This window comes from Nyctereutes procyonoides, unplaced genomic scaffold (assembly GCF_905146905.1).
Source record: "Nyctereutes procyonoides isolate TBG_1078 unplaced genomic scaffold, NYPRO_anot_genome, whole genome shotgun sequence".
NCBI classification, from domain to species: domain Eukaryota; kingdom Metazoa; phylum Chordata; class Mammalia; order Carnivora; family Canidae; genus Nyctereutes; species Nyctereutes procyonoides.
This window is the reverse complement of record NW_026575146.1, coordinates 69,240,091-69,263,521: the sequence shown is the minus strand read 5'-3', so window position 1 is coordinate 69,263,521 and position 23,431 is coordinate 69,240,091. Positions and strand designations below refer to the sequence as shown.

The 23,431-nt window shown below is 43.5% G+C and overlaps 1 protein-coding gene across 1 annotated transcript; it reads left to right on the top strand.

Annotated features, from left to right (window-relative positions):
• Nucleotides 1–764: 764 nt before the first annotated feature.
• Nucleotides 765–23,431, top strand: NLRP2 (NLR family pyrin domain containing 2). Its single transcript, XM_055311300.1, has 10 exons — nt 765–1,044; nt 4,562–4,636; nt 4,783–6,394; nt 8,564–8,734; nt 10,675–10,839; nt 13,395–13,565; nt 13,926–14,096; nt 16,107–16,277; nt 20,545–20,715; nt 23,138–23,431. Exons 1-10 carry the CDS (start codon nt 765–767, stop codon nt 23,274–23,276), a joined length of 3,126 nt encoding a protein of 1,041 aa, XP_055167275.1. The 3' UTR covers nt 23,277–23,431.

Sequence of the window (23,431 nt, the reverse complement as noted above, 5' to 3'; positions counted from 1 at the left end):
CCAAATTGAGTATAAGCCCCAAGTGGGCAGAGTTCTTACACATTTTATAGCTGTCCCTTCAGTTCTAAAATTGTTCCTGGTACTCAGTGGGAATTTTTATTTGAATAAAGGAGTGCCCATGGGCACCTAATGAGTGAGTGATGACCTATTTGTTTTACAACTGGAAATCTGGTCATTTGAACTTTGGTTCAAATGCTCAACTGTTCAATGAATAGAATTTCAAATCCAGGTCTGTTGAGGTCAGGAAATGACTCTGTAAACAATGGTAAATTGAGAGGGTGTACCACTCAACTTCTTAGTGAGTTTCTGTTGAGATGTTTTCAACTCAAGATGGCTCTTTAGTCAAGGTCCATAAACATTAAGATAATGACATGTCAGGTTGTTCTGGAGAGCTAAAGTGGGTAGTTCTCATTAGGTCATTTGTATACCAAATTTACTAAAAGCTGACAGATGATCTGCTAGGTCCAGGAGATGTATCTGCATGGACTTCCTACCTACACTCAGGAATTTTTACGCTCTCTAAAGGGATCCCAGACTCTCAAAATGGGAACCACTGTGTCAAGACAAAAACTAAGGGAGTTCTATGTGAATTTTTTCTCTTTTTGGGAGTTGGTTCCTAAAGCAGCAGGTTGGGCAGTGATAATTGCCCAGTTCTTGGCACAGAGGCAACTGTCATTTGAGGTAGGAATATTGATTCGCTCTCTTTCATTTCTTCCCTTATTCTTCTTTAATGCCCAAAGCTCAGATCTCTCATGTAGAACAAGATGGAACCTTCTGCACAGCTGGGTTTCAACCTGCAGCCCCTTCTAGAACAGTTTGCCCAGGATGAGCTGAGCCAGTTCAAGTCTCTGTTGAGGTCCCTTTCCCTACAAGATGAATTACAGCACATCCCTGCGACAGAGGTAGAGGAGGCCAATGGGAAGCAGCTGGCAGAAATTCTTATCAACCACTGCCCCAGCCACTGGGTAGAGATGGTGACCATCCAGATTTTTGACAAGATGAACCGAACTGATCTGTCTGAGAGAGCAAAAGATGAGCTCAGGGGTAAGTAGAAACAAGCCCACATGGTGTCCTAGGAGGAAGGAGTAACCTCCAGGGTTTTTTATATGTAGGAATAGCATTGAACCTTGGAGAGGCCACCCACCTGTCCTGAACCCAAATGCTAGACCTTCATAAAGTCTAGTGGTGTCTTCCATTCTAGCTATTTCTGCTCTGTCCTGGTATTGTGTACCTCCCCTGGCCTCCTCACTCTATATCCCTTCTCCCGTCCAAGACTGCTCGCGGAGGATATTCAGGATCCCATTCTCTCATACATCCAAGATGTTAAATTATTACACACCCTCTGTTTGGTTTTTAGCTACCACTCATGTTTCCTCATGCACACTCACAAATGAAACCCTTACCTTCCCTTCAACCAGCACTAATAGCATTTGGAGCTGGATGAAGAGCTGTCTTTTGCATTGCAGGATATTTAGCAACACCTCTTGGACCCTGGTGCTAGCATCCCAGCACCTCCACCCATTAGAAGCTAACAGCACATTCTCTTCACTTGCAACAACCAAAAATGTCTCTAGACACTGGCAAATGTCACTTGAGTGGAGAACCATGTTTTAAGTCAGTGGTTGTCAACTTTCACTGTTCTGGGCAATCTCCTCAGGAACTTATATATACTAATGGCCAGAACCTATCGCCAGAGACACTGATTTAGCTAAATGATCTGTGTCTCCCCTAGGTATGGGGTTCTTGAAAGCTCCTTGTGACACCTGTGTGCACCCAAGGTTTTTTAAAATCCAGGGCTCTGCTGCCTAACAGAGTAGCCACATGTGGTTAGCACATATTTGAAACATGGCTGATTCAATTCAGACATGCTACAAGACTAGAATACACACAGACTTCTAACTGCATGGTTTTTTTTTAATTTTTTTTAAATTATTTATGATAGTAACCAGAGAGAGAGAGAGAGAGAGGCAGAGACACAGGCAGAGGGAGAAGCAGGCTCCATGCACCGGGAGCCCAACGTGGGATTCGATCCCGGGTCTCCAGGATCGCGTCCTGGGCCAAAGGCAGGCACCAAACCGCTGCGCCACCCAGGGATCCAAACTGCATGGTTTTATGTACTATCTCATGAGCAACTCTTAAAATGACAATAAATCGAAGTGCCAGCATTTTAGATAGATACATAAAAATTATGAAAACCAGGGTTGCAGAGATATGCTAGTCTTACAGCTGCCCAAGACACACTTCTGTACCCTTAATAAACCATTTCTTGTCAAGCTGGACTGGGTCAGCCTTTTTCTCAGTCTTAGGGTTCCTTGGGCCTTTGGAGATTATTCTGCATAAACCTCCTTGACATGGAACACTCACTGTGTGTTCTCAACTACACAGGAAGCAACCATAGGAAGCCAGAAGAGACCTAAGCCTGAGATAGTAACTTGACACATTTTAATATTATCTCTAGGATCAGGTTAATATTCTTTTTATGTAACTGGGGGTTTAAGTATGAGACCCAGTTGTCAACATGAGCATCCTTGAAGTCCTCTCTCCTAGGCAGAAGTTTAAGTACTAACATAGTTACAAGACTATAATGCCACCTCTTTTCTCAGGGATCACCAGGACTACAGAACCAAAATGTGCAAACCTGGAAGAACCCCCAGAGCATGTAGAAGAAAAAGATTCAGGTTGGTCTTAAAACACCCAGAGTTGGAACAAGCCAAGTGACACATACCCCACCGTGTTGTGTTCTCTCCACCCCCTTTCCTTTCTGGGAGCTCCATTTCCCCAACCTCATTTTCTTCACTACTAATAGTTCTCAGTTGTCTCACAGGAAATGCCTTCCTCCCTCACTTAACAACAAAGTGAGGAATGACCACTGAAGAGAACTGGAATTCTTTCAGTTCACAGAAAATTGGTGTACTGTATGGAGTTTCTCTTCAATTTTTCAATTTCAGATGCCCAGACTTTAGTAATCTCAACTCCCAGATGAGAACATTGAGATATGCTGTCAGTAGGTGACTTGCCTCAACCAGCACTGTGGTCAGTTTAATGTAAATGCATTGCTCAAGTCAGCCTGATAGTATTTTTGTCAATAGCCCTAGTGAAATACAACTTACCTATCCATAAATCTCACTCATTTTATGTGTACTACTAATTTTTAGTAAATGTACAGAGTTTTGCAACCATCACCACTACCCAATTTTACAATGTTTACATGGCCCCAAAAAGTTCCCTCATGTCCACATGTGGTCACTCCTTGGTCTCTGTCCTCCAATTTCAGGTGACCATTACTTTAGTTTTTGCATCTCTACACTTGACTTTTCTGGATGTATGTGATCTTTTGTGTCTATCTTTCATCGCTTAGCATATGTTTTGGAAGTTTGTACATATTTTTGTGTGTATCCCTGATCTGCCCTTTTTAAAATATATATATAATATATATAATATATATATATAAATAATATATACATGAGAGAGACGCAGAGGGAGAATCAGGCTCCATGCAGGGAGCCTGACGTGGGACTCGATCCCGGGTCTCCAGGATCGCACCCTGGGCCGAAAGTGGCGCTAAACCACTGAGACACCCGGGCTGCCCTGATCCTCCCTTTTTATTACAGAATTATATTCCATTGTATGGATATGCCACAGCTGATTGCCCATCATCAATGAATGGATGTTTGAATTTTTTTTCTGCTTTTTGACTACCTTACATAACACTACCATGAACCTTCATGTGCTAATCTTGGCATACACACATTTCCATTTACCTTGAGCAGATGCTCAGGAATTGTCTGGCATTCCACACAAGCATGATATCACTTGTTTACGGAGATACTTGAGCAGCCATAATGAGTTGAAGCTCTATCTTCTGATATACTGGTGCTTATCTAGTCAAGTGGGGAAGATAGACAAGTAGTTTTGATAGATCACATTGATTTTTTTAATTTATTTTTTAATTGGTGTTCAATTTGCCAACATATAGAATAACACCCAGTGCTCATCCCATCAAGTGCCTCCCTCAGTGCCCATCACCCAGTCACCTCCCCCCCACTCACCTCCCTTTCTACCACCCCTTGTTCGTTTCCCAGAACTAGGAGTCTCTCATGTTCTGTCTCCCTTTCTGATATTTCCCACTCATTTTTCTCCTTTCCCCTTTATTCCCTTTCACTATTTTTTATATTCCCCAAATGAATGAGACCATATAATGTTTGTCCTTCTCCAATTGACTTATTTCACTCAGCATAATACCCTCCAGTTCCATCTACGTTGAAGTAAATGGTGGGTATTTGTCATTTCTAATGGCTGAGTAATATTCCTCACATTTATTTTTTGATAGAGCAATTAAAACAAATGTTTATTGTTATAGGTCCACAGAGGAGAGGCATGTAACTTGGTTTAGAATGTCATTTGCTCTGTTATCTCTATAAACCTATCTGTCGCACCTGCCACATGTGATATGGACAAAGAGATTAGATTCTGCACTTCATGGAACCAGCTTTAACACTGTATCTCTGATAAAAGAAATTCATATTTTTGAGTCATGCTCACTTTAATTTGTATTTTGCAGCACTTACACAAGTACAGGAAGAAGATGTCACAAATCCAGAAGAAGCAAAGGAAGGTTTGAAAGGAGAAAAGCCAGGTCTGTATCCTATCTTCCTGGATGAGCTTAGTGTCAGGTAGTTCTTGATAACTTCTTTATTATCATGTTCTTACTTGACACAGGTATTTTTTTCCTAATGAATAACCAGCTATATCCTTCCTATTTCCAACCTCTTATCACTGAAGGTAAACAAGATAAGTATATAAGTATATTGAAAGAGAAGGTCCAGCAAATGTGGAAGAAGAACTTTTGGCCTGGAGCCAGTGAAAACATTCACACTGTCACCCAGAGATATGAGACAATGATCCCATTCTGTAATCCTAAAATGCTTGCAGGACCATTTCCACACACGGTGGTGCTGCATGGTCCCGCGGGCGTTGGGAAGACCACTCTGGCCAAGAAGTGCATGCTGGACTGGACAGAGGACAGCCTTGCACAGACCTGCCCCACTGCCTTCTATCTCAGCTGCAAGGCGCTCAGCCGCAAGGGGATGTGCTCCTTCATAGAACTCCTAGCCCAGAGTGCCCCAGACCTGCAGGATGCCCTTGCACAGGTCCTGACCCAGGCACAGAAACTCCTGTTTGTCATTGATGCTTTCGAGGAGCTGCGCGTGCCCTCAGGGATGGGGGTGCTGGTGCACGACCTGTGTGTGGACTGGAAGACACAGAGGCCTGCGTCCACCCTCCTGGGGAGCTTACTGAAGAGAAAGCTCTTACCCACAGCCACCCTACTGGTCACCACACGGCCCGAGGCCCTAAGGGAGCTGCGGGTCATGGTGGAGCAGCCACTCTTCGTGGAGATCGAGGGGCTCTCAGAGTGTGACAGGAAGGCGTATTTCCTGAGACACTTTGGAGAGGAGGCTCAGGCGCTGCGTGCTTTCCACCTGATGAAGAGCAATGCAACACTGTTCCAAATGGGTGCAGCACCCGCTGTGTGCTGGATGGTGTGCACCTGCCTGAAGCTGCAGATGGACGAGGGTGAGGACCCTGGCCCCACCTGCCAGACCACCACATCGTTGTTGCTGCGTTTCCTCTGCAGCCAGTTTGCACCTGCGCGGGGCAGCTGTCTGGGGCTGCACCTCAGGTCTACTCTGCACGCTCTGTGCCTGCTGGCCACTGAGGGTGTGTGGACACAGACCTCAGTGTTTGATGGACATGACCTGCTCAGGCTGGGTGTGCATGAGTCTGACCTGCACCCTTTCCTGAACAGGAATATCCTCCAGAAGAGCAGAGACTGTGAGGGCTGCTACTGCTTCCTCCACCTAAGTGTCCAGCAGTTCCTGGCTGCTGCCCTCTACATTCTGGGGAGCCAGGACCACCAAGACCTTCCAGCGGGAAGCCCTGGCTGGGACGTTGGGAATGTGCAGAGGCTCTTCTCCAAGGAAGAAGGACTCAAGAACCCCTACCTGGCCCCCGTGGGGCACTTCCTATTTGGCCTCACCAATGAAAAGAGGGCCAGGGAGCTGGGGATGACTTTTGGCTGCCTGGTGTCCACCAAGTTCAAGCAGGAGCTGCTGGAATGCAGGGTAGGGTCTCCTGAGAACAGACCCTTCTCCTCAGTGACAGACACGAAGGAGACTTTGCACTGTCTGTATGAATCCCAGGAGGAGCAGCTTGTGAAGGAAGCCATGGTACAGGTGACAGAAGTGTCCCTGCTTTTCAAAGATACCTCAGACATCATGCATGCATCCTTCTGCCTCAAGCATTGTGAAAGCTTGCAGAAAATGTGGCTGCAGATAGAAAAGGGGATGTTTCTGGAGAATGATGCTGTGTCAGAATCAGAGGATCAGGCTGACCGGTAAGAATCCTCACTGTTCACTCTGTTAGCTTACTTTTTCAGCCTCATCCCCTGCTGCATTAGAAACAGGGCAGAGTGTCCCCCCACTCCCTTGGCATAGGGTCATAATTTTCTTCTTGCCAGAATTTCTTCTGCTAGCTTGCTCTTCAAAGTGGGGAACACAATGTTCAGATTAGGGATGGGATCTTTCTTTGGAACCAGACCTGGTTTTGAGACCTGCCTCCTTTTTTGTCTTTAGCTGAGCAATTTTTGCAATTGGCTTGACCTTATTTCAGTCCACATGTTGGTTGTCCAGGTTGCCTGTTTGTATGGGATTGTTCCATTTGGCACAACAGATGGAAAAGCATTAAAGATATAAAGTCGGAGATTGATTCAACAAGGTTTCAAAAAGCTTCACCCCATCGTGATCATGGCGAGTCCTATCATGGGCACCTCACCCAATACCAGTGACATCATGAGATGACCCCAGTCAGTCATGAGGCTTTGTTATTCTTGATGTAGGCTCAAGTAACATTAACTGAGCTCATACAGTTTCCAAATACTGTTTCTCACCTGGTGGCTACTGGAAACGTACAGTCTTTCATGTTAGGCATGAAGATCCTGGTTTCAGAAAAGGGTGCTTGTGTGGGATTAGAACTCGTCTACTGGTTTATGACGTTCTCTCTTGGTCACAATCCAAGATCACTGCTCACGGTCCTATGTAGGGCACACACACACATACTGCTGTTTATCTTATCAGCTCACCTCTTTCTCAACCCTAGGTCACCATCCAAAATCAGTATCTGAAATACTCATGTATATTCATGGGGCCAGAATAAAACACCCTCTTTGCTTTCCTGGTGGTTATGTCTGTTTTACATATTCCCTTAATTTTTCCTTCACATTCCTTCCCCACTTAACAGAGAGCCATGAACTTGAGTTACCCCAGGAAGCATTATGACCATGACGGCTAGGCATGAACATTTCACCGCTTCAAATATCACCAGCAGTCTACAGACCTTATCCCTTCATCAGTATCCTGATTTTGTTTCTTCTCTCATCCAAGTGTTTACACAGGCCCACATGCTAGTTTACCTAAATCTTTCTTCTACAGGAGGGTTGTCAAAGAGCTCCTTTGAATGAAAATGAAATTTCATAAATAGCATCCTCTCTCTATCCCATCCAAGATCCCCAAGTCAAATAGTCTCTATTTTTCTTTTTTTTTTAATTTTTATTTATTTATAATAGTCACTGAGAGAGAGAGAGAGAGAGGCAGAGACACAGGCAGAGGGAGAAGCAGGCTCCATGCACCGGGAGCCCGACGTGGGATTCGATCCCGGGTCTCCAGGATCGTGCCCCGGGCCAAAGGCAGGCGCCAAACCGCTGCGCCACCCAGGGATCCCTCTATTTTTCTTTTTAATCTTGGTTTGGTTCTATGCAATGGCTTGATGATCTCATCTTGATAAGACACTTGCACTAACCCTACACAGATTTCTTTCCCCAGGGCATATAGACCAGACTCTTTGAAAGTCACAACTAGGTTTATCACAACTTGTCTTCCTCCTGTTGCTTCAAGTTTTACAATAAGGTCACTTATTTTATTTTTCCCCCTTTTTAAAATTTAAGTTCAATTAGCCAATGTATAGTACATCATTAGTTTCAGATGTAGTGTTCAATAATTCATCAGCTCCATATAACATCCAGTGCTCATCACATCACGTGCCCACCTTCATGCCTATCACTCAGTCACCCCATCCCTTCACTCCCCTCCCCTCCAGCAGCCTTGAGTTTTTTTCCCCCCGGAGTTAAGAAGTGTCTTGTGGTTTGTCTTCCTTTGATTTTTTTTTTCCCCATTCAGTTATCAATGATCTGCTTCGAGCACTGGGTGTTATACTATATGTTGGCAAATCGAACTCCAATTTAAAAATATACAAAAAAAAGAATTTTGGCTTATTCTAACCCTCTGTAAGATTGTTGTGCAAGAAATTTGAGTTCTTTTTCCAGTGACATGTCTTAGGTGATGAATTGTCTGATAGTGACGCTAAGTCATTAAATCATCTGATTTTAGAGTTCTATTTACTAGGGGTGTGTGCCCAGAGCAACCCTAAATATCTTCATGATGTTGGACAAATGTTATATTTTCTCTCCAGCAATATTTGGTAAATTCCTTCCTTTGCCTTTTCCCAACAGGTCCCAGAATGATCAACACGTGCTTCCTTTCTGGATAGACTTCTGTTCCATGTTTGACTCAAATAAAAACCTGATATTTCTAGATATCAGTCAGAGCTTCCTTAGTGCCTCATCTGTGAGGATTCTCTGTGAAAAAATAGCCTCTGCTACCCATAATCTTCAGAAAGTGGTGTAAGTAGAAGCTAACCCCTGGATGAAAACCCCTATGGCATAACCAAGCACCTTACATTTTTAAGGCTTCATTTTTATTGGAGCAATATTTGAATTCCTTTTCCAGAACCCAACTGGGCATTCAAGACATAAGAAGTTGAGATGGTCCATACCATACATTTGTCTACTGAAGCATATGAAGTAATTTTTTCCAATGTTTTATTGTGGTATAACATAAAACTTATCATCTTAACCATTCTTTTTTTCTTGAAATTTTATTTATCATGAGAGACGCACAGAGAGAGGCAGAGACATAGGGAGAGAAGCAGGCTCCGTGCAGGGAGCCCCATGTGGGACTCAGTTCTGGATCTCTAGGATCACATCCTGGGCTGAAGGCAGGCACTCAATTGCTGAGCCCCCAGACATCCCATCTTAACCATTCTTAAGTGCACGGTTATGCACTTTAAATGTATAAGTATGCAACCACCACCACCATCCATCTCCAGGACTCTTCAAAACTGAAACTCTGTCCCCAGTAAACAGTAATTCCCCATGATCCCTTCTCCACAGCCCTTGGCAAGCACTATTTGACTTTTTCTGATAAAGTAATTTTAATACAGTGTGAAATATGATTGGGATGACTACAAAACACTATGAGGAACATCCAGATCCTGGGGGCAGCTTTAATCCCTTTAAGACAACCATAGGACTATGTGTAAAGCAGGATTTCTCAGCCTCTGCTAACACTGGGGTTGGGCTCCTGCACATCATAGGATTTTTTGGCAGCAGTCCCAGCCTCTACCTTCCAAATGCCAGTGGCACCCACACTCTAGTTGCGACAACCTAAAATGTCTCCAGACATTGTCAGGTGTCCTGGGGGGGAGGAGGTTACAGAATCACTCCTAACTAGGAGCACCATTGGAGAGATGGTATCAGTGTGCTGTGTCCCAGGCCTGGGGCCTGGGTTGGGTGGGAATATGATCCAAAAATCTATGTAGTTGAATGAAGTTGGGAAGAAATGATGGGGTTCAGAAGCTCCAGAAAAAGGTAAGTACACAAGTTAAATACTTGTAATCAAGAGTAGAGTGTGCCCCTATCCACCTATGACAGAGTCCTCCTGTGGAGCTCCTCTGTGCAGCTCATGTACTAGGAAAGTCCTGCAAGCTTACACGTGGGCAGGCTGCTGGAGATGTTTAGAGAAAGAGAGAAAACATGATTTAGTCAACAAAGTAGGCTTCGGGACCAAGGAGACCTCCTCCAGACACAGATGTCCTCTTTCATAGGTTTCTTTCTCAATGCAGAGAAAGAAGGAGATGTTTATGCTCACTTGTGTTTCACCAGCTATGCAATCCTGATTCTAAATGCAAGATATTGAGCAGGACATAGCACTCCTGAAATGTGCCCATTGGTAATACTTCAGGGGAAAAAAATTACCACCGTTCCTTATTTATTTCAAAAAGCCATAGAACAGCTTCTGTCTGAAACAATGTTCATGACCAACTTCTCTTTTCCCAAAGTTTGAGATCATGAAAGTATGGAACTTCCAATAGTTTCTAAAATTATATCTCAGTCAAGCAGCACCAAGTTTCAGTTAAAGCAAAATGAGTGAGTTCTGGAGACCTAACTGTGCGCTAGTGAGACAACAGTTAACAATCCTGCATTGTATACTTGAAATTTGCTAAAAGACTTGATCTCAAGTGTTTTTGCCACACAGACACAAAAAGGAAAATGGTGATTATGTGAATTGATAGGTATGTTCACTAGCTTGATTATGGGGATGATTTCACAAGGTAGTAATATATCAAAACATTAAATTGTACACTTTAATATATACAGTTTGTGACCACACCTCAATGGAGGTGAAAAATATGGACAAAGTTTCCAGTGTTTAAACCTGTTGCAGCCCTTTGTTCTCATGTATATATAAATGCAAGATTTCACCTTTCTTATCCTTTCCCTAGCCTCAAAAATATTTTCCCAGCTGACGCTTATAGAAACTTCTGCATTGCTTTTGGTGGTCATGAGACTCTCACGCATCTGACTCTCCAAGGAAATGACCAGAATGATATGCTTCCCATTTTGTGTGAAATCTTGAGACACCCAAAATGTAATCTGCAATACCTCAGGTATATCTCCCCATCACTGAAAACTTCCAGCATGTGAACAGAGTTCCTACAAGCCTATATAGCAATTTTGAATAAAGTAGGAGGGGTGGGAAAATCCCTTATTCTGATTAGAAACTGTACTCCTCCAGGCACATGCCACAGAACAGAAAATGGGCTAGACTTTAATTTCCCCTTGTACTGATCATTGAGCAACCTGGGCAACCATCCACAACAGACTTGAGTCCAAAAAAAATGGTCTGAGACTGGATACCATCCTCTATCAGAGAGAATTGGTTTATGGTTTGTTTCTCCTGCCATGATTCAGAATACCAGATTCTGTCCAGTATCCTCTGTCCAGGCAAAGATACTTTGGGAGCAACAGATTTTCCTTCTCTTGGTAGTCCTCTGGGTTGAAAGATCTCCCCTTGGGATATTCTCCACATGATTGCTCTGGTGAGGATTGTCATTACTCATCATGAGGTTCCATTGATCCTTGCTTGACCACATTTGATAATAGGAACACAGTTTAAGGTGATCTGTTGGTCTCAGATGGTGGTTCTGCCTATGCTGGTATGGTCTTGGGCTATTTAATTAGGTCTTATCCCCATCAGTAGGATGGAGTATTGCACATATCCCGAGGGTTTGAGGACTGAATGAAACAAAGTCTAAGCACACATGTATTCATTGTTGCGTTACTGATAGTAGGCACTGTCATAATTGACTATTACTAATGGCCTTCATTTCTTTTTCCAGTGAAGAATAATCAGGAAAAGAAAGTGTGCAATTTGAAGATTTTGGTCATTAGCTTGTTTCTTAAGGAGTGTAATGGACACCCAAAATGGAAGGAGGAGACTCTATATAAATTTGGCTTATTTTATTGGAAGCCATTAGATATTCTTTTTTTTAATTTAATTTTATTTTTTTAATAAATTAATTTTTATTGGTGTTCGATTTACCAACATACAGAATAACACCCAGTGCTCATCCCGTCAAGTGTCTCCTTCAGTGCCGGTCACCCATTCACCCCCACCCCCCGCCCTCCTCCCCTTCCACCACCCCTAGTTCATTTCCCAGAGTTAGGAGTCTTTATGTTCTGTCTCCCTTTCTGATATTTCCCACACATTTCTTCTCCCTTCGCTTATATTCCCTTTCACTACTATTCATATTCCCCAAATGAATGAGAACATACACTGTTTGTCCTTCTCCGATTGACTTACTTCACTCAGCATAATACCCTCCAGTTCCATCCATGTTGAAGCAAATGGTGGGTATTTGTTGTTTCTAATGGCTGAGGAATATTCCATTGTATACATAAACCACATCTTTATCCATTCGTCTTTCGGCCATTAGATATTCTATTGTGTTCCAATGCCCAGGTTAACTTTGGTTCCTCTATTATTTTTTAATAATTTTTTAAAGATTTTCTTCATTCATGAGAGACACAGAGAGAGAGAGGCAAGAGACATAGGTAGAGGGAGAAGCAGGCTCCCTGCAGGGAGTCCTGATGTGGGACTTGATCCTGGGAACCCGAGATCATGACCTGAGCCAAAGGCAGATGCTCAACCACTGAGCCACCAACAGTGCAAGAGGGTTCCCCTTTCTCCATATCCTCTCCAACATTTCTGATTTCCTGTCAATCATTCTATGGTTTCACTCATACAGGGAATATTAAAAATAGTAAAAGGGATTATGGGGAAAAGGAGAGAAAATGAGTGGGAAAAATTAGGGTGGCAAAACATGAAACACTCCTAAGTCTGGGAAACAAACCAAGGGGTAGTGGAAGGGGAGGTGGGCAAGAGGATGGGGCGACTGGGTGATGGGCACTTAAGGGGGCACTTGATGGGCTGAGCACTGGGTGTTATATGTTGGCAAATTGAACTCCAATTTTAAAAAATTTCTTTTCTAAAGGCCTAGTGATACCTCCAGGTCCTTGGAATTTTTTTTGTTATTAATACAACCATACCAAATAATGAAAAAAATAAAGATGGAAATAAGTTTTGATAAAGTTAAGTAATTTGGCCACATGTTCATATACAGTAAATGGCAGAATCAGCATTTTTTTAAAAAAAAACCCACTCGAAAGGCCATGATACACATAATGTCCCAATGAAATTCCTTTCATCCATGGTAAGAAAATTCTCTCCAGTTAATAAAGTATGGGCACCTTGTTGCCTGATATGCTTGATTGAGTGGTTTTCTAATTAAGTAGTTCTCAACATGCAGTCTCCAGATCAGCAGCAGCTGCATCACCTGGGAACTTGTTAAAACACAAATTCTTGGGCCTCACCCAGATCTTCTGAATCAACTTCTGACTATGTGGCCCAGGAATCATTGAGGTGGTGCAGGACACCCTAAAACAGAAATCAGTGGATTCTGCATCTGGAGTTTCTGAGGATTTGTGTTTCTAACTGCTTGCCAGATGATGCTGATGCAGCTGGTCCAGGGACCACACTTTGCCACTGCTCTACGTAATTTATTCTAGGACATGACATAATGTGGTAGAATGAGGGGTAAACCTGGAGACTGTTATCAAGCGTTTGGTTCTCAAGAATGATGTGTTCCCATTCTTCTGGCAGGTTGGTATCTTGTTCTGCCACCACTCAGCAATGGGCCCATCTCTCCTCCTCCCTCAAAATCAACCGGTCCCTGACATGCCTGAACCTCACAGCCAATGAGCTCCCAGATGAGAGTGCCAAGTTGCTGTGTACAACTCTGAGACACCCAAAATGCTTCCTGCAGAGACTGTCGTAAGTACTGCCTCTCTCCCTGGGAGCATCTCTTTTCCTATGTTTGGGGCCACATAGGGAAGAGCAGTGGGTAAAATCTGGATTAGCTGGACTACCCATATGGGACCTCCTACTGATGTGGACACCTGGTTCCCATTTCTGGTCCCAGGTATGTGGCTCATGCATCTTATCATTCCCTCATCCTTGTCCTTCATGATTGAGTGTTAAGCACATGATGAGAGCTATAGATGCTATAGATGAGCTATAGATGTTAAGCACAAGATGAGCTATAGATGGGGCCTCTGGCCTTTAGGGACAGCCAAGAAAATTGGGTTTTGGAAATGTTCTCACCCTCTTACCATTTGTGTGGTGCTTTGGCAGGTTGGAAAACTGTCAACTTACAGAAGCCTGTTGCAAAGAGCTCTCTTCAGCTTTGATTGTCAACCAGAGGCTGACGCACCTGAGTTTGGCAAAGAACACTCTGGGAGATGATGGGATAAAGCTTCTGTGTGAAGGCTTGAGTTACCCTGACTGTCAACTACAGATGCTGGTGTAAGTCCATGCTAGCTATTTGTGTGCATGTGCATACTGGATTCAAGTAGGACAGATGCAAGCATTTAATAGCTTCTCTGGATACCCCAAGTATGATACTGACAGATCTGATGAGACCTGGCAAGAGGATGTTTAAAAAAAAATGCAAGACATAGTGTCAGTATCCCATAGGAATTTTGGGGATGTAGCTGATTTCCAGGGTTTTTATGCATGTTTTTAGTGCCACATAACATAAGCTCTGCCTGCAACTGGCTGTAGATGGATGGTTTTTTTATAAATTTATTTTTATTGGTGTTCAATTTTCCAACATCTAGAATAATACCCAAAGCTCATCTCATCAAGTGGCCACCTCAGTGCCCAACACCCAGTCACCCCCACCCCCCACCCACCTCCCCTTCCACCACCCCTAGTTCGTTTCCCAGAGTTAGGAGTCTTTCATGTTCTGTCTCCCTTTCTGATATTTCCCACTCATTTTTCTCCTTTCCCCTTTATTCCCTTTCATTATTTTTTATATTCCCCAAATGAATAAGACCATATAATGTTTGTCCTTCTCATGTTTGACTTATTTCACTCAGCATAATACCCCCCAGTTCCATCCATGTTGAAGCAAATGGTGGGTATTTGTCATTTCTAATGGCTGAGGAATATTCCATTGTATACATAAACCACATCTTCTTTATCCATTCATCTTTCGATGGTCACCAAGGCTCCTTCCACAGTTTGGCTATTGTGGACATTGCTGCTATAAACATTGGGGTGCAGGTGTCCCGGCGTTTCACTGCATCTGTATCTTTGGGGAAAATCCCCAGCAGTGCAATTGCTGGGTCATAGTTTTTAGTGCCACATAACATAAGCTCTACCTGCAACTGGCTGTAAATGGAGTTATGCCAACAAGCTCATTAAAAACATTAAAATCATAGGACAAATTTTGAGAAAAGAATAGAGCTGCATTAACTATTTCTACTCAGATTCTATTCAGTGTTAACATCTCCAGTGTTCTTGCCATCTACAAAATCACCTTTGACGGTAACTGCATTTCCTATAAACTAGTTTTAACCTAGCATATGCCTTAAGATACACAGTATCTAAAAACTCACTCACTTAAAATTTCACAAAGCATTCAGTCGTGGTTGGAGAAAGGTGGAAGAAAGAATTTTACCCCACTATCTCAGCCCCCAAGCACTAAAATAATATGAAGTTCCACTCACCAGCCTTCCCCTAATAGAAGTTGCAAGCCAGGGCAAGATGGATATTCTCTGCCCCATAGTTAGGGTAGAAAGAATATGTACCACTTGTATTGATTCCCTAACTGTTTTTATAATAGTTTGTAACAAATTGTGTTGTTTTAAGCTTTTTAATTTGTGACAAACTCATTGTCTTAAAGTTCTGGATGCCAGAAGTCCAAAATGGGTTTCACTAGGCTAAAATCAAGGTGTCTACCAGGCTGTGTTTCTTCTGAGGTCTTCAGGGAAGAATCCATTTCGTGGCCTTCTACAGTTCTAGCCTGCATCCCTTGGCTCATGGCCCCTTCCTTCATGGCCAAAGCCAGCAGCATAGTGTCTTCAAATGTCCTTCTGTCTGTCTCATCACCTTTCCCCCTGCTGGCTTTGACTCTCATTCTCCTTCTTATAAGGATCCTTGTAATTACCTTGGCTCACCTGGATAATCTCCCCACCTCCTAGATCCTTTATTCAACCACACCTGCAAAGTTCCCTTTGTATGTAACATAACATATTCACAGGGACCAGGGATTATCATATAGACATCTTTGCATGTATGGAATGGGGTTGGGTGAGTGTGGATCAGCATGTAGACCCCTACATCTGGAGGGGATGGGATGGCCTATATAATTGCTTATATAGTGATTATAACTTTGCCATGATTTCATTTCCATGTCTCGTTGTCTGAAAGCTTGTCTAAATCCTGCAGCTTGAGGTCAACAACATTGGTTTTGGTGTATCTCCTCAGGGAAGACTCAGAGTTTACTTTCTTCATGTGATTGATTTCTAGGCTTTGGTATTGCAGCATAACCAGTGGTGGCTGCAATCATCTGTCAACACTTCTCCAGCAAAATTCAAACCTTACCCACTTGGATCTGGGGCTGAATCACATAGGGATTACTGGACTGAAGTTTCTGTGTGAGGCTTTGAAGAACCCAATGTGTAACCTCAAATGCCTATGGTAAGTTATGTTTTTTTTAATTTTAATCTGTATATGAAATAAAATATTATATAGCAAATCCCCCCAGCTCTAATACAAGAGATTGGAACAAATTTGTTTTGTAAATTTATTTTTTATTGGTGTTCAATTTGCCAACATATAGAATAACACCCAGTGCTCATCCCGTCAAGTGCCCACCTCAGTGCCCAACACCCAGTCACCCCCCACCCACCTCCCCTTCCACCACCCCTAGTTTGTTTCCCAGAGTTAGGAGTCTTTCATGTTCTGTCTCCCTTTCTGATATTTCCCACTCATTTTTTCTCCTTTCCCCTTTATTCCCTTTCACTATTTTTATATCCCCCAAATGAATGAGACCATATAATGTTTGTCCTTCTCAGATTGACTTATTTCACTCAGCATAATACCCTCCAGTTCCATCCACGTTGAAGCAAATGTGGGTATTTGTCGTTTCTAATGGCTGAGTAATATTCCATTGTATAATTGTACTTCTGAATTGGCTTTCTGACATTGAATTGTAATCCAAATTTTGTAACTCTGTGGGAGAGAGGACTGTTTCTGATTCTTTCTTTTGAGGTGAATTTTTCCTTCTAGTCATTTTGCTCAGTGCAGAGTGGCCAAAAACAAGTTGTATTGGGAAAAGGAGAAAAAGAGAGAAGAGAAAAAAGAAAGAAGAAGAAGAAGAGGAGGAAGAGAAAAAAGGAGGGAAGCAAATAGAAAACAAAAAACAAGGGGGAATATCCTCTGATTCTATATACTGTAAATCCCTCGACTTCCCCTGGAACTTTCCAGTGCTGCTTGGTCAATAACTTGCTTTTCCCCTGTCCGTCTAGCTGGTCTTCTGGGGGAGGGGCCTGCTATGCTGAGTCTCAGGTGTGAGCACCTGGGGTAGCTGCTCAGCCCCCTGCCTGGTGCCCGACTCAGTGAAAATTGTTTAACCTGTTTATCCTGTGAGGCCGCTGTGAAGCTCAGTGGGGTTGTTTATCCTGTGAGGCCCCAGGAGGAACAACAACAGTGGAGGCGGCCAGCTCTCCAGCGCTAGAGTCAGCTCCTGCAGTAACTACCAGAGCTCTCAGTCTGCAGGGACCTGGATGCTCCTGGCGGGGGCAGCTGATCTGCACAGCTCTGGGCGCCCGGTGGCAGGAATGTCTTTGCTGTCCTGTGCCCTCCTGGCCTTCTGCCTGTTCCAGGGGGCAGGGGGTTGGGAAGCGCTGGATCTTGGGCTGTGTCCCTGGCACCCTGGGCTCCGTGGCCTGCGCTACTGGAATCGCGCCTTCGCATGGAGGCTCTGCCAGAGCCCCTCCGAACTGCTCCTGGGTCCAGCCAAGTGCCCGCTGCAGCCCTTTAGGGAGCTCGGCCGTGGTGTGTGGTGCCCAGTGGTGCCCAGTGGCAGGAGAGTTCTTGCTGTCTTGTGCCCTCCCCACTTCCACCTGTCCCTGGGGGAACACAGGATCATGGGCTTTGTCGGCTTTGTGCCCTGGGGTCAGGGCCTGTGCTGCTGGAATCCCGCTCCCGGGTGCGTGCTCCCGAAGGCAGCAGGGCACAGACCCCCTCCGTCTGGAGCCCCCGCCTAACCAAGTGGCTTCTCCCAAATGTCCAGTGGGCTGTGTTCTCCAGATCTTTACCGAGATCGGTCCACATTTTGTGGTGCACTTTCCCTGGGCGCACTGCTACTAGTGGCTCTGGGAAACTGAAGGCTTCACTGTTCCTCCTGTGATTCTGCCCAATTTCCCTGCTAAACACTTTTTTGCCTGGGAAGAATCCAATGCAGATTTTTAAAATTTCCGCTTCTCCGGGACTGGGCTTTCCTGTCCTGGAGGCTTTGGTTGCCCAGGTTTACTTTAGCCTGGCTCTTCATGGTGCCCCTCCTCCACTTGATAGATAGATAGATAGATAGATAGATAGATAGATAGATAGATAGATAGATAACTATTATTTATTTGTTTGTTTATTGCTAGAAGTGAAAACCCTTCTCTCTGTAGCATTCAGGCTGTTCTCTCTTTAAATCTCAGGTAGAATTTGTAGGTATTCAGGATGTTTTGAAAGTTATCTAGGTAAGTTGGTGGGACCAGGTGAGTTGAGGACCCCTATTCTTCTGCCATCTTGCCACACACCCCCAGAAACTTCTATTTTTAAACAACAAAAAAATCTCTCAGCAAATAGTATTCTCACATTTTTTAAAAGGAATTATGTGAGTTGACAGATGTGTTAATTAACTTGATTGTGGTGATCACAGTGTGTACCTATATTAAATCATCCTTGTATGCCTTAAATACATACGACTTTTGTTTGTCAATTATAGGTCAGTAAAGCTGGGGGAGATAATTCACTAGAATAGTTAAAGGAATAGCCTCTAGTCTAGGTCATCTCAAGGTAACCCATGGACCATGTTAAAGATGCAACACTTATGGCATCAAGAAGGAATGGCTGCCTCAGATACCAGCCTCCAGAGTGGTAAGAATTCAATACTGCAGAAAATGTCACCTCCACAAGCAGATAAATGGCCTCAACTCAGTTCTGCCTCACGATCCTGCATGAGTTAGGTACCATCATTCAGACACACTTGAATCTGGAACTTTACCTGTAAAGAAGCTGGTTTTCTGGCCTCTACATCACAAGAAGGTAAGGCAGAGTCATGGCGTTTAACCTCTACCATGTACTAGAAATGCTTGCAGCTTTGAGAATCCTGACACCCAGGCTGTACCTCAGACCTCTGAAATTGAGAGCTCCACAAGTAAGACCCAAACAATAGTATCTGTAAAGTTCCCAGCATGAATACAGTTTGCATTGGTGAGGATGCCAACTGAATAAATCCTAGAGCTCACAGGTGGGAAAATTCTGATTGTTACCATTCATGGCAGGTGCCTGTTTGCAAGAGGGTGCTGATGTTAATGATGGCAGGGAGGATGCTCTCTCAACCACACACGCATACTGGCATGGGGAAGTATCTAGTGAGCTGTGACTTCCCGATGGCATAATCTGCTTTGCATTTTAGGAAATGGAGTTGGTTGTATCCATCAGAAATGTTGGTTATGATAATGAAATATGTTTGTGTGTTATTCGGGGTGCCAGGAAGTATGCTAAATGTTTGATGTTACGTTTAGCCTCTTCTAAATCCTAGGGAATTCTTTTTTTTTTTTTTATGATAGTCACACGGGGGGGGGCAGAGACATAGGCAGAGGGAGAAGCAGGCTCCATGCACCGGGAGCCCAACGTGGGATTCGATCTCAGGTCCCCAGGATCGCGCCCTGGGCCAAAGGCAGGTGCTGAACCACTGCGCCACCCAGGAATCCCGGGAATTCTTTTTTTAATAATAATAAATTTATTTTTTATTGGTGTTCAATTTGCCAACATACAGAATAACACCCAGTGCTCATCCCATCAAGTGCCCCCCTCAGTGCCTGTCACCCATTCACCCCCACCCCCTGCCCTCCTCCCCTTCCACCACCCCTAGTTCGTTTCCCAGAGTTAGGAGTCTTCATGTTCTGTCTCCCTTTCTGATATTTCCTACCCATTTCTTCTCCCTTCCCTTCCAGAATGAAATCCTTAATTCCTTCTTTCAAATGTCAAATCCAAGCCTTTTTAAAATCTGGCTACCATCTTCCTGATATCTAGAATCTGTTTTCGTACCCCTACATCTCCTGGTAACTTCTGGGTTGTTGTATAGCCCACAGCCTGGTCTGTATATGCCATCTCTACTCCCCTACAGTTTTTCAACTAAGCACTAAGAATAACTCCTAAGGTGCAACTCTTTGTCATGCTTCTGGTCAAAATCTCCAGTGGTTCCCCATCTCGTCCCAAGTAAAATCTGAAGTTTACAATGGCCTAAGGGCCTTTTGTGAGATGGCTCCCTCTTATCTGTGACCTCATCTCTTACAACCCTCCCTGGTTCACTCTCAAGCTGGCTGCCTTGATATTGTTTTATATGATAATCCTCCATGACCTCAGGACCTTTGCATAAGCTGTTTCTCTGCCTGAGGAGCTCCTACTCCAGATCTCTCTATGGTTCATTCTCTTCACCCCTGAGGTCTTCCTATTGACCTATAGGTCAACTATTGTAGTGAGCATCCCCCAATTCTCCTTTTGCCTTTCATGACCCTTATTGGATATGGCACACCACATATATCTGTTTCCTATTAGCACATGAGCTCAGAGGGAAGAGACTTCTGTTGTTCCCTGTTGGATCCCCAACACCCAGGCCTATGTCTGGCATATAGGATGGTATCAGTAAACATTGGTTGAATGACCTAATTTTGTGTCTCCCCTATAGGTTGTGGGGATGTGCCATCACTCCTTTCAGCTCTGAAATCCTCTCATCTGCCCTTGGCAGAAATCAGAGCCTGGTCACACTGGACCTGGGCCAGAATTCCTTGGGGTATAGTGGAATAAAGATGCTGTGTGATACCTTGAAACTTCACTGTTCCTCCCTCCGAACACTCAGGTATGATCCTCCTGCTGTTCAGTGTTTTTCCTCCATGATGGTAGGTTTGCAAGGGGAGCACAAACCACAGGAATTGTTGTAGGCAACTACTAATAATATTCAGCCTTCATCCATTAATGTTTGGTCACCTGATAATTCTCCCATTGGTCTCTTCTGTTGCTTTAGCCAGTAAGATGAGCCAAAGGAGGGATGCCTGGGTGGCTCAGCGGTTGAGCACCTGCCTTCAGCCCAGGGTGTGATCCTGAAGTCCTGGGATCAAGTGCCACATCGGACTCCCTGCATGGAGTCTGCTTCTCTGCCTATGTCTCTGCCTCTCTCTCACTATGTCTCTCATGAAAAAATAAATCTTAAAAAAAAAAAGATGAGCCGAAGGATGAGACCCAAACCTAGTCTGAAGTCAAGAATCTGGACTAGGACTTCTCTAAGAGAATGAAGAGTTATGGTGGCCAGCCATTGTCATGTTAGGAAAATCAGACTGCAGCTCTCCTGCAGTATTCTGAAAAAGAGTTTGTGTTGGGGCTGTATTAGTTACAGAGGTCTAGCAATTGGTCCACCTTAAAGGCATGTTCTGTGGAGTGAGTCCACTGTTGAATGAAAGGAGTCTGTTCTCTGTTGTTCATCAAAGCAAGTTGCTATTGACCTGTTGTCTACTTGCTACCATGGCAACAAAGAACAGTACAACTTTTCTTGGTCTTACCCAAGCTTGCTTAAATACTCAGATGCAAAAAAGCAAACAAAAAAAAAATACTCAGATGCAATGTAGACAACCAATGGCTTGAAATGATAATTATGTAGAAGGAACAGATTCTATATGTACTCAACAGGTAGCTTGCTAGTTAAAAGAAGGGATTTATAGACTCTGACATTTGTTTCTGTTTAGCCCCTTTTTGGTGAGCTAGTCCTCTCACTTTATGTAATATCAGTGACTTTTAATCTAGGTGTAAAGCCCTAGAGACAATATTGTAGCTGTTTCTTTAGATGTTCTTTCCTGAGTCTTTGAATCTCAAAATGAGCCATTCAAGGGCAGGGGCGGGAGTGGGGGGGCCTTCCTGAATCACAGATCCTTTACAGGCATGAAAATCCTAGATTCAGAATTTGATTTTTAGTTCTTTGACTTTTTCATCTACCCCGTATCCTTCTAAGATATTCTTTTAAGTTAACTGGAGTCTTTTCCTCTTGCTTGGAATCAAAGAGCCCTACCATCATACCTCATTCTTAGTCCTGGTGTGGTTCACACCCTGTTTCTGATTCCTTTATCACTTGACCAGACACAAATTGACTATAGGAACTAATCCTGTGCTTCTACAGCAGACCATGACCAACCTCCAACAATCACAAATAGACACAATTGCATCTGACCTTGGAGGGTCATGTTGAAAATATTTTGAAGCTCGTTGGTCCTTACTTTAAGTGAAGTTATTTTTATTGTGATTTTGGTATATGTAAACATTGTAACATTATCACCATAATCAAGTTAATTAATACATCCATCACTTCATATAAGTTACCTTTTATGTATATGTGTGTGGTGAGAACACTTAAGATCTACTATCCTAGCAAGTTTCAGGTATACTTGTCAGTATTATTGTCACTGTGCTATACATTAGACCTCTGGAATTTCTAACTGAAGGTTTATTGTGTGGATATTTTATGAATCTTAAACAGCAAAACAAAAATTAATTAATATTCTAGCAAAACCAGGGCACCTGGCTGGCTCAGTCAGTAGAGCATGTGCTCTTGATCTCAAGGCCATAAGTTCAAGGCCCACATTGGGTGTAGAGATTACTTTAGAAAAAAATATATATATATATCCTAGCAAAACCAGAACTATAATGCCAACAAGAAACATCACAGCTAATATCTTCAATCTCTTACTTTTATACATATTTTCCTTTAATCCCTCTTGCTTTGTCCTCACCCTGTTCCCCATCTCCATATCACAGAGATGAATACCAAAAGGTGAATTCCACAAATGAGGCTGCTATTATCACAAGTCAAATAAAAGGTATTGGTCAGCTATATCATGTAGCCAAGGGGGGACAAAATCTGGTCTGACTGCCTTGGTTCACGAGTGTGTGTCTTGTCCTGGGTCCACGAAATAGAAGTTACCAAAGGGAGCTGTGTAGTAGGCAGGTATTAGAATTAAATCCTGGATGTATCAATCAATTCCATCTCTCCAAACATGATACGAGATCACCCAGATCATCCAACCATGCAAAAGCATTACAACATTAACCTGGTATTCTCTCTTTCCCTACCAAATCAATATGGGACCCTGCTTTGCAGCATACAGTAATCAGTAAATATTGCCCCTGCCCCTGCTCTAAAGTATGAGACTTGCAGGCACTTGGGCATTTGGAATGAATCTCCTTGAAGCCTTGAAGACAAAATAAACCTTCCTTTTGTCCCATTGTAACTCCAGGTTGAAGATAGATGAATCTGATCCTCGAATCCAGAAGCTGCTAAAAGAAATCCAAGAATATGACCCACAACTGACCATCGAGAGTGATGACCAAGATCCAACCAATAACCGGCCTTCTTCACATGACTTCATTTTCTGAATCCCCTGGACTTATTCCTTCCCAAGTAAAATCCAGGATCATCAACATGATGGTGAACTTCCTCTGAGCCCTCTCAGTGATGTTATGTGCTGGGCCAGATGTTACTGTATCCCTGGTTGTGCCTCAGCTTCTATGAAACATGCACAGGTGGTTTA